Raw genomic sequence first — 15,429 nt, forward strand, 5'->3', positions numbered from 1 at the left:
AGATGGTTTTAAAGTGCCTCAAACAAGAACACAAACACAAATATTCACACATTCACAAAACATTTCCTATGTACCTTCATAGCTCCAGTGGACACCATCCATTCTCACCTGGACTCCTGCCTCTAGCCTCATTCACTTGACTCATGCCACTCAAAACAACAGGTCTTTGCCCTAATTTCTTCATACCTGCCCCAGGACTGTCCACCTGGCTCCCAGGACTTCAGAGAAATGCAGTGCTCTGAATTTGACAGTGTTCCTTTCCGTGGAAAATTCTACACATGGAAGACGTACCGAGGAGGTGAGTGAGACATACCCAGAGGCTGTAGGAACACGAGTACAACAGCAGTTGGCTTAGAGACTCATGGAGCCCTCGTCCTCTGCCCAAGGAAACAGTTGTCCTTGATACAACTCAGTGGTCCTTTGTATGTAGGGAAACTTCCCTGTTCCCTGTCCGTGGAGTCTGGGGTCTGTCGCTCTTGTCCCTCAGGCAGGGAGCTCCAGGGTGACCTGGCTCCAAGTCTGATGGGGCCATGCCCCCCAGGGGGCGTGAAGGCCTGCTCGCTGACTTGCCTAGCAGATGGCTTCAACTTTTACACGGAGAGAGCAGCAGCTGTGGTGGATGGAACACCCTGCCGCCCTGACACAGTGGACATTTGTGTCAGCGGCGAGTGCAAGGTAGAGGAAGAAAGAAAGGTTGGGGAGGTTAGGGGCAGACACTCCATGATACCATCAACACAACCACTGTCTTTCTATACAGCATGTGGGCTGTGACAGGGTCCTGGGTTCTGATCTCCGAGAGGACAAATGCAGAGTGTGTGGGGGTGACGGCAGTGCCTGTGAGACCATTGAGGGGGTCTTCAGCCCAGCTTTGCCAGGAACTGGTAAGAGTACTTCCCTCTACATCCCTCTTGTGACTGGGATCAGAGTTAGTCTTGTTATAGTCACCAAAACCAGTAACTCCTTAGATGTGGGGATCCTGTGGGATCTGAATTAGAGTAAGGGTCCTGAGAACCCACAAAAGTCCTGGGAGTGCAGAATTGCCTTAATTTTCTTGTTGAGACAAAATACCTCACCAGGAGAGAAGAGAGCGAGAGACAGAGAGACAGAGACAGAGACAGAGACAGAGTGAGAGACAGAGAGAGAGAGAGAGAGAGAGAGAGAGAGAGAGTGTGTCTTGCAGTTTGAGGAGACATAATACATCATGATGCTTAGCTTAAAAAAAAAAAATCACATACAAACATGCCCAGAGACTTGTCTCCGAGGTGAAATCTAGATACTGTGAAGTTGACAATCAGTGTTATCCAATCACAATCATAATTAGGAAGGGCCTTAGCTACTGACTTGGAATCTGCCATATGAAAATTCATATGAGTTGGGACTGTGGATCTCTCCTCCATTATCCCCAGGGCTTCAGGATGGGTGCAAGGAGGTCATTTTCTATCCTGTGAGTCTAAGGGGCTGGGGAGCTCTCTGTACCAGTAGAGGTCTTACTATAAGAGAACCAAGAAGACATTCAGAACACCCTTTTCAGCTTGTGTTGAGAAAGAGCACTCAGGAGTAGGGGATGAGCTTGGGTTCTAGAAGGATGAAGCTGATAGTATTGCCAGAGTCATTGTGGCCAGATCATACAGGACTGGCAGAAACCACAAAGGATGAGTTACTCTCCAGGCTGGGTTAGATTAGAGATGGTTTGCTTGATGGCTTGGTTGGTTTAAGACTCGAACACTGCCCTGGGCAGTGGTGGCACACAACTTTAATCTCAGCGTTTGGGATGCAGAGGCAGATGGATCACTGAGTTACAGGTCAGCATGGTCTACAGAGTGAGTTCCAGAACAGCCAGGGCTACACAGAGAAACCGTGTCTTGAAGAAAAAAGAAAAAGAAAAAGAAAGACTAAGACATCTAACCTGAGGAAATGCTCAATCAGTAAAGGGTTTGTTATATAAATGTGAATACCTGATATTGATCTGCAAAGCCTACATTTAAAAAAAAAAATCTGGGCATGGGTCAGGCAGCCTAATGAGTGAAAGTACATACCTCAAAGCGTGACAATTTCCAGAACCTAAGGTGGAAGGAAAGAACTAAGTCCTGGCGTGTGTGTGATCCTGATCTACACCTACACCTACACACACACACACACACACACACACACACACAGAGAGAGAGAGAGAGAGAGAGAGAGAGAGAGAGAGAGAGAGAGAGAGAGAGAACCTAGATTACATTATAGCCTAGATTCAGGTTTGGGGTAATTAGGGTGCAAAAGGTAAGAGAGGTGCTGTAAACCTGGCAGGTCAAGGGAAGCCTAGGAACGAAGTGAGAAAAGTGCTGGGGAGATGGCGGCTTGGTCAGTAACACATGCTTGACAAAGGAGAATAAGGACATGAGTTTGATCCCCAGTGCCTATACAGAAACCTAAGCAACAGCATGTGCTTGTAACCATAGCTCTGGGAAGGTGGAGTCTGGAGGAGCCCTGAGACTAGCCAGCCAATCTCAGCTAATCTAGAAGTACTAGGTCCTCGTGAGTAATGCTGCCTCAGAAGTCAAGGTTGGGGCTGGCAGGTAACTCAGCAGCTAAGAACATGTACTGTTTTTATAGTGAATCAAGTTTTGTCCCCAGCACCCACATCAGGTGTCTCATAACCACCTGTAAATTCAGCTCCAGAGGATCTGATGCCATCTTCTGGTCTACACACACACACACACACACACACACACACACACACACACACACTTAAAAATACATTTTTGTAGAGTCTCATTGTGTAGCTCTCACTGTCCTGGAACTCATGTAGACCAGTCTAGCCTAGAACTCATAAAGACTCACCTACTTCTGCTTCCTGAGTGCTGATATTAAAGACATCTGCCATTACCCCAGGGGGAAAAAAATTAGAACCAAGAGTTAAGTCAAGGACTTTTTTAAAAATAACTAATAAGTAAATTTTAAAATTTAAGTTTAAAAGAAAAAATATATGGCTCCTGAGGAACAGTTCCCGGAGGCTGAACTCTGACCTCCACATGCACACATACATGGACCTAAGAACTCATGAACACATAAAAACATACAGCAAAGATAAAAGATAGAAAAAAGTTAGATTTAGAAGTTAGAGGACAGGGTGTCTGCCATTCATGATTCTGGGATGTGCACTAGGAAAGAGTCCATGTAGACATCCAGGTGACCAGGATAGGCAACAAGCTGTCCATAATGTTGGGAGAAACAAAAAAGACACTGGGTTGGGAGACAGGGTGAAGCCATCAAAGGACATTGGAGTAATAAGAGAACAGGGAAAGAGAAATAAAAGACTGAGGCATTCTAAGGCCTAAGAGTACCTGATCTCTGCCAACCCCTGGAGTGCCCCCAGCACCCTGATGGTAGGATATTGACTAGACTAGGAATCAGAAATACAGCCCAAAGGGAATGAGATTGCAGAATCCCATACCGGACAATGTGGGGGTCCAGGCATAGAAGCTAAGAATCTTGAGAGCATGGGTGAGCAGAGACGCAGTAGTCACAGCTAGGCAGTCAATAGTGGTGCCTCATGGAAGACCAAGTCTGACACTCAAATCTCAAAATGTCACCTGTATGGATTTTGACTTCCATGGTATCCCTTTCCCTCTGCCTTAGCCCAACCTCAACTTAATTGCTGAGGAATTAGATCCACCCATTCACTGTAAATCAACTTTGGGTTCAAATCATATCCAGCCACTTCTTACCTGTAAACCCCTGGTGAGCTGCCTAGCTTCCCTGGGCCTTGGTTTTACAATCTGTGAGATGATCACAATGAGATAAACAGATAGTTCAGTCACTGTCTTAGAGTGTTACTGCTGAGAAGAGACACCATAACCAAGGCAACTCTTATAAAGGACAACATATAATTGGGGCTGGCTTACATGGTTCAGAGGTTCAGTACATTATCATCAAGGCGGGAGCATGGCAGCATCCAGGCAGGTACGGTGATGGAGGAGCTGAGAGTTCTACAACTTGTTCCAAAGGCAAACAGAAGACTGGCTTCCAGGCAGCTAGGATGAGGATCTTTAAACCCAAACCCACAGTGACATACTTCCTTCATCAAGGCCACACCTACTCCAACAAGGTCACACTTCAAAATAGTGCCACTCCCTAGACCAAGTGTATTCAGACCACCATAGTCAATAAAGTGCAAACATAAGAATTGATATCAACGTATGCTTGATCCCCAGGACCCACTGGTGGGAGGAGAAAACAATCCTGAAAAGTGTCCTCTGATTTATACACACCATGCTACCTACACACACACACTCTCTCTCTCTCTCTCTCTCTCTCTCTCTCTCTCTCTCTCTCCCTCCCCCCCTCCCCGTGTGGTGTTTGTGTGTGTGTGTGTGTGTGTGTGTGTGTGTGTGTGTGTGTGACAGAGACAGCGACAGATAAACAGATAATGAGAATGATGGTCCATCTATTTTATAAGGTCTAAATGAGTCTGTAGTGCTATAGCCCTCTAAGCATGTACATGGAATAGCTATCTGCAGTCATCAGGTGTGAAGGATGAGGGACACAAGACAAAGTAGAGGCAGGCTGAGTGGGTGACAGCTGAATTCCACCACCCAGGGTATGAGGACGTCGTCTGGATCCCCAAAGGCTCAGTCCACATTTTCATCCAAGATCTGAACCTGTCCCTTAGTCACCTGGGTAAGCAAAGACAGAGGGATAAGGATTGTGATTCCATGGGAGTTGGGAGACAAAGAGAATGACTTCAGTTCTGACACCTGTGCTTTAACCTAGCCCTAAAGGGGGACCAGGAGTCTCTGCTACTGGAGGGGCTACCTGGGACCTCCCAACCTCACCGCCTTCCCCTGGCTGGGACCACATTTCATCTACGGCAGGGACCAGACCAGGCCCAGAGCCTAGAAGCCCTGGGACCCATTAATGCATCTCTCATCATCATGGTAACAACGAGGCTAGAGCAAAAGTACAGAAGTATCCTATGGGGATGGGAATTCCATGACACCTCCAACCACTGTTCCCTGTACGTTTAGGTGCTGGCCCAGGCAGAGTTGCCTGCTCTCCGCTACCGCTTCAATGCACCCATTGCCCGGGATGCACTGCCTCCCTACTCCTGGCACTATGCCCCCTGGACCAAATGCTCAGCTCAGTGTGCAGGCGGTGAGACCGGGGTGTGGGCCAGGCACCGGCACTGCAGCCAACCTGAGCTTCTCCGGACTAGCCAGGGCTGAGACGGCTTCTCCCTTCCCCCAGGCAGCCAGGTCCAAGTGGTGGAGTGCCGAAATCAGCTGGACAGCTCAGCAGTGGCCCCACACTACTGCAGTGCCCACAGCAAATTACCCAAGAGGCAGCGTGCCTGCAACACAGAACCATGCCCACCAGAGTAAGTGTCCTCTATGGGGGCAAGATGACCCAGGGTTGGGTGAGAGTGTTCTCTGCAATCAGGGTGAGTGGTCATAGGAGAGTGGAAAGTGGGTAGGTTACTGAAGAACTGGAGTGACAACAGGTTGAGTACTAGAGTTAAGGAGCTCATAGGGTCAAGAGGTCAAGTGCTCAGGATGAGGGTCAAAGCCAGATTGTCAGCTGAATGTATATGCTTGTTATCCCAACACTTGGGAGGGTGAGACAGAGAGTTAAAGAGTTCAGGGCCCACCAGGATTACCTAGTAGATTAGAAGCCACCCTGAGCTATATATCTTGTCTCAAAAAAACAATAAGCAGCAATCTGAGAGATGGCTCAGTAGTTAAGAGTACTAGCTTTTTAATTATAAGGAGCTCAGAGCCCAGTGTCTGGTAGATCACAAGTGACTGTTACTCCAGCTCCAAGGGCACTTCTGTGCCCTCACAGGTACCAACATATACATGTGTGCACATATTCACATAGACATACACACAGTTAAACACATAGATAAACCTAAGTACAGGGAGACACTCAAGGTCACACATGTTTACACACACACACATGCGCCAAAAAAACAATTAAGACAAAATTGATTGTTCTACAGTCCGAGTGATTATGCTCTATGGTCAAGCTAGTAGCTCAAAACATGGGTTCTCTTTAGATCCCCACCTCCTATCTGAAATCTGGACATAGGGTAGTGGTGATCTATGAATGGGGTCTCCTGCCTGCCCAGTGTCAGTTTGGGAAGACTGGGGTAGTCAAATCAGAAGGCTTTCTGGTTCTGGCCTGCCCTACACAGTGCTCAGACCTCCATCACCACAGTTGGGTTGTAGGTAACTGGTCCCGCTGCAGCCGTAGCTGTGATGCTGGTGTGCGTAGCCGCTCAGTGGTGTGCCAACGCCGAGTGTCTGCTGCAGAGGAGAAAGCCTTAGATGACAGCGCCTGTCCACAGCCACGCCCACCTGTGCTGGAGGCCTGCCAAGGCCCAATGTGCCCCCCTGAGTGGGCAGCCCTGGACTGGTCTGAGGTCAGTCTCCCCCCTTCTCCCCACCCAACCCACTCTCAGTACAGAAAGCACACAGAAACTGAGCTGTCCATTTGGAAAAGCTGTTAAGGCAACCTTGCCCCAAGGTTAAACCATGTACAAGAGAGGTGCATTATGGGTCCCAAGGCTTCTGGACTCTGGGCTTGGTCTGACCTTTGCATATGAAAGATGGCACGAGCCCGGGGCAGGTGATATTTTGTGGGTGACAAAGTAGCAGAGACTGGACTGGAGGCACAGAACCCACCTTTCCACTCAGTGTGCCACACTGGCCTAGCACCCTGATCATCCATTGAATATAGAACACCCCCTTCACTTGCAGTGTACCCCAAGTTGTGGGCCTGGTCTCCGCCACCGAGTGGTCCTTTGTAAGAGTGCAGATCAACGATCCACTCTGCCCCCTGGGCACTGCCCTCCTGCAGCCAAGCCACCATCTACTATGAGATGCAACTTGCGCCGCTGCCCTCCCGCCCGCTGGGTGGCCAGTGAGTGGGGTGAGGTAGGTAGGCTCTGCCCCCTGGGATGAGGGTGAGGACAGTGGTTGTAGGGAGATGACTCAGTGACTCTACTCTTCAGTGTTCCACACAGTGTGGCCTCGGCCAGCAGCAGCGCACAGTGCGTTGCACCAGCCACACTGGCCAGCCATCTCGAGAGTGCACTGAGGCCCTGCGGCCGTCCACCATGCAGCAGTGTGAGGCCAAGTGTGACAGTGTGGTGCCGCCTGGAGATGGCCCAGAAGGTATGTGAACCAGTGGGGCAAAGGGCACCAGGCTTTGAGAAGCCACAAGTAGGCATGGGTCAGATTTCCTGTTTTTAGTCTTTAAGATGCTATTAAAATTTTACTTATTGTTTTGCATAATTCATTAGTGAGATGGAGTCCCTGTGAAGGTCAGAGGGCAACCTGCAGGCAGTTGATTCTGTCCTTTCATCATGTGGGTCTTGGATTGAAACTCAGATCTTATATATAGGTGGGTTGACTTGCAACTCAATATACAACCGAGGATGACTTTGAACTCCTGATCTTTGGACTCTAGTTCCCAAGTGCTAGAATTATAGGACTTCACCACCACACCCAGTTTTTACAGTGCTGGGGGTGGTAGCCAGGACCTGGCCCAGCCAGGCAAAAGGCTCTACAACCTCAGACCCCAGCCTTGCTCAGACATTGTTCATATTTTGAGCCACACAAATCTACAAAGTGATTTCTGAGATGTTTATAACATTTCTGGCCTCTACCCATTAGACAGTGGTAGTCCCTACCACATTCATGATTTATAGAAATCTCTCCATGTCCCCAGACACTGTGTGCCCAGTTTGGGAAGGGAAAAATTCAGTGCTTACACACCATCGCTTTTACACTATACCTGTTTCTTAACCTGATTGGGGTTTTTCTTCTTTTCTTTCTGGGATTTTTTTCATTTTCATTTATCTTTGTTTGTTTTGTCACTTTGAGACAAGACCTCATGGAGCCCAGCCTGTTTGAACTTGAACTTCTTGTCCCAAGTGCTGGGATCAAAAGCGTGCACCACCACACACTGCTGGTTCTCCTTAATAAATCAGGCCTTCCTTGCTCAAACTCTGGGCTCAAGCGCTCCCCCTAGTGGTAGACCTTCCTGCATTGTGTCACTCACCACCTCTTCATTTTGAAAGAAGTGCTACATGAAAAATATGGAGCCTCTCAGAACCACATGCCACTGCTGAGTAGAAGCTTATATCCGTTGTCCCCAACAGAGGCATGTGTGCTAGGCGAATGCTTTCTCACTGAGTTACCCTCTGGTCGTTAGATATACAAATCCTTTGAGCTGAGCTCTTCGGTTTACTGGAAAGGAACCTACAGTGGTGGTGGGCTTTAAACAGATACTGCGTCTTGGCATCAACAGGGTTACAGATCTGTTACTTTAGTTAGTGAGCTGTCCAGGGCAGAAGAACTGCACATTCGAGGCTAGCCTGTACTGCAGAGTGAGCAGAAGACCTGCCTGAATAATGTATCCAGACACAGTCAAAACTAACAGCCAAAGGCAGGGCTAGGAACTAGAACTCAGAGAGCTGCCTAATACGCTCGTAGCCTAACGAGCTCAGAGTTCAATCTCCAGAACCCACATAGAGATGGAAGGAGAGAATCAAATCCATAAAGTTGACCTCTGACCTCCACACGTGTACTGTGACATGCACACCTGTGCGTATATATCATACACAGAATAATAAGTAAATAAATAAATCTATCCTCAAAAATAGGCTTCTGATAAAGCATGACTATACACCCTCTTTGAAGGGCGAGGAAACTTATATACAGAAAGGCAAAGTGACCAGCTAGCACTCACGACGACTGAGAAGAGTACTGGACTCTGATATCTTTCTCCCCCCCCCCCACCCCAACTTCCCTTCACTCTCTCCTGCCCCTTCCCTCACCACTACAGAATGCAAGGATGTGAACAAGGTGGCTTACTGCCCCCTGGTGCTCAAATTTCAGTTCTGTAGCCGAGCCTACTTCCGCCAGATGTGCTGCAAAACCTGCCAAGGCCGCTAGGGTACCTGGAACCAACCTGGAGCACAGGCTGAGGCAGGGGAAATCCCACTGGAGAGGGCCTGAGGGGGGATGGGAGGGCTGGGATTGAAGGGTGAGACGCAGTTGAAAGTTATTTATTGGGTAACCCCTACAGGGCTCCTGGCTAGGGGGTGGAGAAGAGCTGGCTACCCAGGGACCCTCTTCAGTGTCTTGCCAAGTTGACAATGAAAGGAGAGGACTGCCCCTTGTCGCACACACTTTTAAGTCCCTAACACTCCCCCACCCTTTGATCGGAATATGTACTGTGAAGAGTGGGGGTGGGGAGAGGGTATGCTGGTACCCTGCCCCCCAGCACTGTTCTATCCCTACACTCTGAGCTGGGGGAATTTATATCTGCTATGGGGGGAGTGGGCTTGATACCACCTCCCTGTCACCCTCCCCCAGACTGACCAAGGGGAAGATCTACCCCAACCTCTGCCCTGCCTGCCCAGGGGGGGAGTCCAACATCCAGGCCATCCCCCATCATGGTGCTAACAAGCCCTGCCCTGGGGCCCACACACTCCTCACCAAGAAGCCTTCCATTAATAAAGTTCTGTCTTGTGTAGATTTCCGCTCATGCCTGGGTCTGTGTCTCTGTATAGGCATTCCATAGGCACTGTACCCTAGGATCAAAAGGGACCACAGCCAGGGTTAGCAAGATGTCAGGGGGTAAAGGCACTTGCTGCCAAACCTAGATTTAATCAATAGGAACCACGTGGTGGAAGGAGAGAACCAACACCTATAAGTTGTCCTCCGCCCTCCACAAGCTTGTTGTGGCATGTGTGCCCACACAGTACACAAATAAATGAATGAACAAGTAGAAGCTTTTCCTAAGGCACAGGGGAAGTAGTCCACACTTCCTAATGGGTCATCCTTGGCAGAGAGAAAGGACTTTGGCCACTACGGATTAAAACCTATCACTTTAAGACAAAAGTTTGACATTGCTACCTCCCCAGTGGGTAGCATGAGGAGGTGACAACCTCTTGGAACTATCATTTCCTCAAATGTCAACAGAAGACTCATGCGTGATCTGGTCTTCCAAAGATCAAGGACTGGGCTAACAATTAGTAGGCCCTACATGTGCCAGGGACTGCTGATCGAGCCAAGTCATGGAAACAGCAAAGCTGCAGGTGTGAAAACCCAGATTGGGCCAGGAATGGTGGTACACACCTTTGGTCCCCATGCTCCAGAGGCAGGATCTCTGAGTTTGAGACCAATTTTGCTACTCTGCATAGCAAACTCCAGACCAGCCAAAATTATACAGTGAAGCCCTATCTCAAAAACAAAAGAAAGCAAAACAAACCCAACAATATCCAGATTTGGGGTGGGGTGGAGGTGAGGGGGTGCTTGCTGGATAGATGGCTCGGCTGTTAAGAGGACTTCTGCTGTTTCAAAGGACCTCAGTCAATTCCAAGCACCCACATCAGGTGGTTAACAGCCTCGTGTAACTCCAGATCCCAGAGATCCAGCACCTCTGGCTTCCAAAGGTTCTCTCTCAACTCCACCCCTCCTCCTCCTCAGTAAAAAAAAAAAATTTTTTTTAAGACCATTCTTGGCTTAAACTGATAGCTCACTTTTCACAACAAGCATCGGGGCATGAGTTTGAATCCCCAGAGCCCACATAGAGCCAGATAAAGGTATCAAATATCTGGAAACCTGGTATTCCCACATGGAGATGGGAGTTAGAGACAGGAGAATCCTAGAAGCTTGCAGGCTAGCTAGCCTGACTTCCACAGTAGGAAAACAACAGAGATGCCTATCTCAAGGTGAAAGGTGAGAATTGGCACTTACCTCTGACCTCTCTCTACACACCCATATACACCCATATTGAAACACACAAATGAACACACACAAACACAAAGAAAAATTCAGACTTGATATACAAATTAGAAACATTATAGGGATATAAGGCTTGTGTCTTCCCTTTGTCCTTCCTTTACTAAGATACCTGACTTTGGAGAAACATTCTACAGGGAGAACCATAGGGTTTTACATGGGAACTCCCTGAGCAGGCACACATCTGAAATGGTACTTCCTTTCCCTGATTCTGAAGAGCGACCTCAACTAAGTGGCCAGTCCTGCAGTCAGCTGACCAGGGTCCTTTTTGCTATAACCTCTTTTCTTGAGGTAGATGATAGAGAAAAGACTTTAGTCTGGCAGTAGCTGCCAACCATCTTTGACCTATCCCTTCAGGCTGTAAACTCCAAACAGTTCCCTCAGCTCTGTCGTTGCTGCTAGGGCTCAGAGCATTGTCCCCGCCCTCAGCTTCCCTCCCCTGTGGCCATGGCCCCTCCCGCAAAGGAAGTAAAGGGGCTGTTGCAAGAGGAACTAGGGCCAGGAGCCTGTGAAGAAGGAGTAGGTGAAGGACAGCCATGGCAGAGCCACCCCCAAGAACCCTCTGAACCTGCACCCCTGTCATTACCCACAGGAGCCTGACACCACCCATCACCATGGTAAGTCATTCAAGGGTGGGATCTGGGAGTAGTGGCCTGGTAGCACCCTCAGAAATTGAGGCAATGGTTATGAGAACCACAGAGCCTTTAGAGACAGTCCCAAAGAACAGCACAGAGCACCCCATGTCCCTCACCAGGAATCAAGCTCCAATCTGAGGATGCCAGGCTGGGTATAGAAAGATGTCCCTGAAGAAATTATAAGGTTTTTGGGGAGAGGATATGGCTCTTCTCAGGGACTTAGAGAACTAACTAAGTTGTCAGCTCATCTCAAAACTAGTCTTCCCCTGCAGTTTGAAACAAGCACTTCCCTCTCTTGGCCTGTTTACAGAGCTCTTATTCAGAAGTTGGTCTAGAGATAGGAGTGTTTGAGGGGTGAGGGGCTTTTCTTGGGAATATTCAACAGAGGGGTCTGTTGGTTTGGCCATTTTCAATCCACCAGTGATGGGGCTGTGTCTCACGTGAGGGCTGTGGGGTGGGATAATAGTGCAAGTGATAGCAGGTGGTTTGACTACAACAGTCACAGAGGCAGATGATAGCTCAGTGGTAGGGCGCCTGGCTAGTATGTATACTCAAGGTCCTAGGTGTCATCTCTAGCACTGAAAATAAGCCATCGTCATTTAATTTCCAGTGCCAGTTACTATTACTAAAGAGAAGGAGTTGGAGATGTGGGGGTAGGGAAGAAGATAGCAAAGGATGAAAAGGAGGAGGAAGAGAAAGAGCTAGGGAGGAAAAAGAAAAATGTGAAAGGAGATGAGGAGGAATAGAAAGAGGGGAGGGAATGGAGGACTAGATGGAGAAAGGATAGAGGGATACAAAGGAGAAACTGTTCTCCCTATTATCCAAGGATGGCAGTGGAGACACTGCAGCCAGAGATGTCATTACAAGTTCAAGTTGAAGTCTGTTGATGATGAGAAGGCTGGAGGATGGTCAGCATCATGCACGGGTTTAGACCTGGCAGCATCATGGCACATACAATAAAAGCCAGTAGTGGTCACACAAATTACCCCATGGCTCCACAAACCCAGTTCACTTCAGCTTTCAATTTTTGTTAGTCAGTGAGAACAAGGACGTGTTCTTAGGAGAAGGATAGTTGTTGGTGTTCTTGGAGGCTATAGCAAACATAACTGGAGTGGAGGCAGGAAAGTGAGGTGAGAGAGAACATCTTTTAGAAAGCCAGTGAGGGCTGGGGCTGCGTCTGGGCTCTGTGGGTAGAATGCTCACTGCCGTGCACATAGCCTTGGGTTCCAGTTTGAGCAGCACATAAACTGGGCATGTTACTGCACACCTGTTGTCCCAGAACTCGGGAGGTAAAGGGAAGACTTCAGAGTCTTCCATGACTATAGAAAGTCTAAGGCCAGCCTGTGCTACATGAGGCCCTTTCTTTTAAAAACAGAAAAAAACAGGAAGAGATTTGCTACTTGAAAGGAAGGGAAACCCCTCCTCGTCTGCCAACACTGAAATGCTTAGTCAACAGAGTGCTCAGCAGACAGATGTGAGAGGGAAGAAATGCATCGAGTAAACAATGATAAAATACTGAAACCAGGTATAGCGGCACACATGAGTTGGAGGCCAGCATGAACTTCCTAGCAAGACCTTGTCTCAATAAAATCAAAATAGGAGCAAGCTGGAGCTCAGCTGATGGAGTGTTTCCTAGCATGCAGGAAGCCCTGGCTTCCATCCCCAGCACTGCATAACCAGGTCTGTCAGCCCAGAACTCTGAAATTGCAGATGGCAGAGTCAGTAGTTCAAGGTCACCTTCTGCATAGTGAATTTGAGTCCAGACTCTGTGACAAAAGACAGACTCACAAGCAAGGCAGGAGGGAAGGAAAAGGAAGTAAAAGAAGACAGTAGAAGAGAAAGAAAAAGATGAGAAAAAGAAAAAGAACCGTAACAGTGTCTGGGGATGCACTAGGGATGCTGAAAGCTTACGGGAGGAGGGGGGTTGAATGCCAGGATGCTATTGAAAGAACGTCTTATGGAACATGCATGCTAAGTACTCAGAGGCTGCTATTGCCTCTGAGGCTCGTGCATTGCTGGGTTCAGTGGGGGAGGTGGATTCAGGTCATTCCTTCTTGGCTACTGTGGACAGGTCACTGGCTATTCCTTTTTAGGTTGGTACTATTGTGGTTGCAATGGTGAGGGTTGCTGTTGGTGGTGAAGGTTAGTGTTAATGGTTCTCCTGGGTAGGTTGGAGGTGATGGTCATCTGTGATGACAGCTGGTGTTTAGTTTGTTACTTTTTAAAGATTTGTTTCTGTTTTTATTTATGTGTATGCATAAGTGTAATTGTATGCTGTCTGCATGCAAATGCCTATGGAGGCCAGACAAGGGTATCACATCTCCTTGAGCTGGATTTACTGCAGGTTATGAGCACAAGTAGATGCTGGGAACTCAACTTTCATCCTCTGTAAAAACACCAAGTGCTTTTAACCATTGAGCCATCCCTCTAACTCCTGCCATGTTTGGTTTCATAGTGCTTTGAGTGGAGGTCTCTTGAATCCCAAGCTAGCCTCAACCCCATGATATAGATAAGGATGACCTTACAAATCTGGTCCTCCTGCCTCTGCCTCCCAAGTGATAGGATGACTGGTGTTCGTCACCATGGTGATGGAACCCAGGGCTTCACCATTGCTAGGCAAGCATCCACCAACAGAGCCACATCCCCTCGTCTATTGTTTTTTGAGACAGAATCTCACATGGCATAAACTATCCTTGAACTCACAATGTAGCCAAGATGACCTTGAACTCCTGATTCTTTTGTCTGCACCGCCTGAGTACTGGAATTAAAGCCATGCCACCGTGCTGGGACAGCTGGTGTTTGATATCAATCATTAATTGTTGGTTTTTTCATAGGGAAACTGGCTGTGCTGATTATTTGGAGCTTCAATGACTGATAAGTCATTTGCTGTTGGTTGTCCATTGGTAGTTTCTAGTAATGGTTATCTAGCAATCCCTTATTAAATTTCGGATGGGATATGGTTGTATGTGGTTGTGAATGTCTGTGTGTCAGTGTGTGCATTGTATGTATAAGCTGCATGTGCTTATGGCCCACATGTAAAAACCAGAGGAGAACATCAGGTGTGCTACTCTGTTGCTCTCTGCCTTATTCCCTTGAGTCAGGATCTCTCATTGAATTTGGAGTTAGGCCAATAAAACCCACAGATGCTTTTGTATCCACCTCCCCTAGCACTGGAGTTCTAGGGGGATTTGTGACCATTGGCCAACTTTTTATATGGATGTTAAAAATGCAAACTCATGTCTTCATGGTTTTGTAGCAAGCGCTCTTACTGAGCCATTCCCCAGCCCTTCAGTGTGAATTTGTTTTCACTCCATATGTAAAGGTCAGTGAACAACTCATAGGGGCAGATTCTCTTCTTCCATTTGGGTACTGGGAATTGAACTTGGATACTCAGCTTCAACAACAAGCACCTTTACCCTCTCAGCTACCTTGCTAGCCCCTGGAGTTTTTAATGATGCCTATTTTGTGTTTGTGAGGTGTTTTCTGGTTGTGGTTGTTGTTGCCATCATTGGACACATTCATTCATTCATTCATTCATTCATTCATTATTTATTTATTTATTGTTGCCTATCCTAGCCTTAAACCCATCCTGATCCTCCTGTCTCAGCCTCCAAACTGCTAGGATTACTGGCCTGTGTTGCCACTTGTGTCTGTTTGTTATTGGTGGTGGTAGTTACTTGATTGCAGTTGGTGATGAGGGTGACAACAGTGGTAGTTTTAAGAAATGTTAATGGTGGAATTGTTTGTTGTTTCTGTTTCCTACATTGACATGGAGGATTTTAGCAGTCTCTGACTTTGTGAGTAGGTGTGCGGAGGGTGGGCGGTTTTTGTTTTATAACGGTGGTTGCTTGAGAGTAGAGGTAGTTGCTTTGAAGGCTTCGCTACAATGTGAAAGAGACAGGGCTGGAGATGCAGTGTGGTGGCAGAACACTTGCCTAGCACATTCAGGGCCCTAGGCTCCATTCCTCATATGACAGAAACAAACAAACAAAAGGAAT

The 15,429-nt window shown here is 47.8% G+C and overlaps 2 protein-coding genes and 1 long non-coding RNA gene across 11 annotated transcripts in view; 2 read left to right on the top strand and 1 right to left on the bottom strand.

Moving 5' to 3' along the window:
• The window catches only part of Adamts10 (ADAM metallopeptidase with thrombospondin type 1 motif, 10), a 29,942-nt gene extending 20,405 nt beyond the window's left edge, over window positions 1-9,537 (top strand). For 4 of the 8 annotated variants that reach the window (XM_039079032.2, NM_001271445.1, XM_017594822.2 and 1 more), the window contains 11 exons: window positions 196-298; window positions 542-675; window positions 758-881; window positions 4,582-4,662; window positions 4,756-4,919; window positions 5,010-5,136; window positions 5,230-5,359; window positions 6,199-6,403; window positions 6,741-6,917; window positions 6,995-7,157; window positions 8,833-9,537. In XM_039079032.2, the coding sequence (XP_038934960.1) occupies window positions 196-298; window positions 542-675; window positions 758-881; window positions 4,582-4,662; window positions 4,756-4,919; window positions 5,010-5,136; window positions 5,230-5,359; window positions 6,199-6,403; window positions 6,741-6,917; window positions 6,995-7,157; window positions 8,833-8,942 (1,518 nt within the window). In that variant the 3' untranslated portion in view covers window positions 8,943-9,537. Of the gene's footprint in view, window positions 1-195; window positions 299-541; window positions 676-757; window positions 882-4,581; window positions 4,663-4,755; window positions 4,920-5,009; window positions 5,137-5,229; window positions 5,360-6,198; window positions 6,404-6,740; window positions 6,918-6,994; window positions 7,158-8,832 lie in introns of those variants that run through there. The other 4 variants (XM_039079031.2, XM_063263434.1, XR_005486613.2 and 1 more) reach the window with 4 other exon arrangements.
• The window catches only part of LOC120093540 (uncharacterized), a 58,728-nt gene continuing 52,774 nt past the window's right edge, over window positions 9,476-15,429 (bottom strand). Inside the window, exon 3 of the long non-coding RNA XR_010053584.1 lies at window positions 9,476-9,583. This is a non-coding gene — a long non-coding RNA (uncharacterized LOC120093540). The remainder of the gene's footprint in view (window positions 9,584-15,429) is intronic.
• The window catches only part of Myo1f (myosin IF), a 50,558-nt gene continuing 46,395 nt past the window's right edge, over window positions 11,267-15,429 (top strand). The window contains exon 1 of one of the 2 annotated variants that reach the window (NM_001108076.2): window positions 11,267-11,413. In NM_001108076.2, coding sequence (NP_001101546.1) covers window positions 11,411-11,413 — 3 coding nt within the window. In that variant the 5' untranslated portion in view covers window positions 11,267-11,410. The remainder of the gene's footprint in view (window positions 11,414-15,429) is intronic. The other variant, XM_039079030.2, reaches the window with a different exon arrangement.

Source organism: Rattus norvegicus, chromosome 7 (assembly GCF_036323735.1).
Source record: "Rattus norvegicus strain BN/NHsdMcwi chromosome 7, GRCr8, whole genome shotgun sequence".
NCBI classification, from domain to species: Eukaryota; Metazoa; Chordata; class Mammalia; order Rodentia; family Muridae; genus Rattus; species Rattus norvegicus.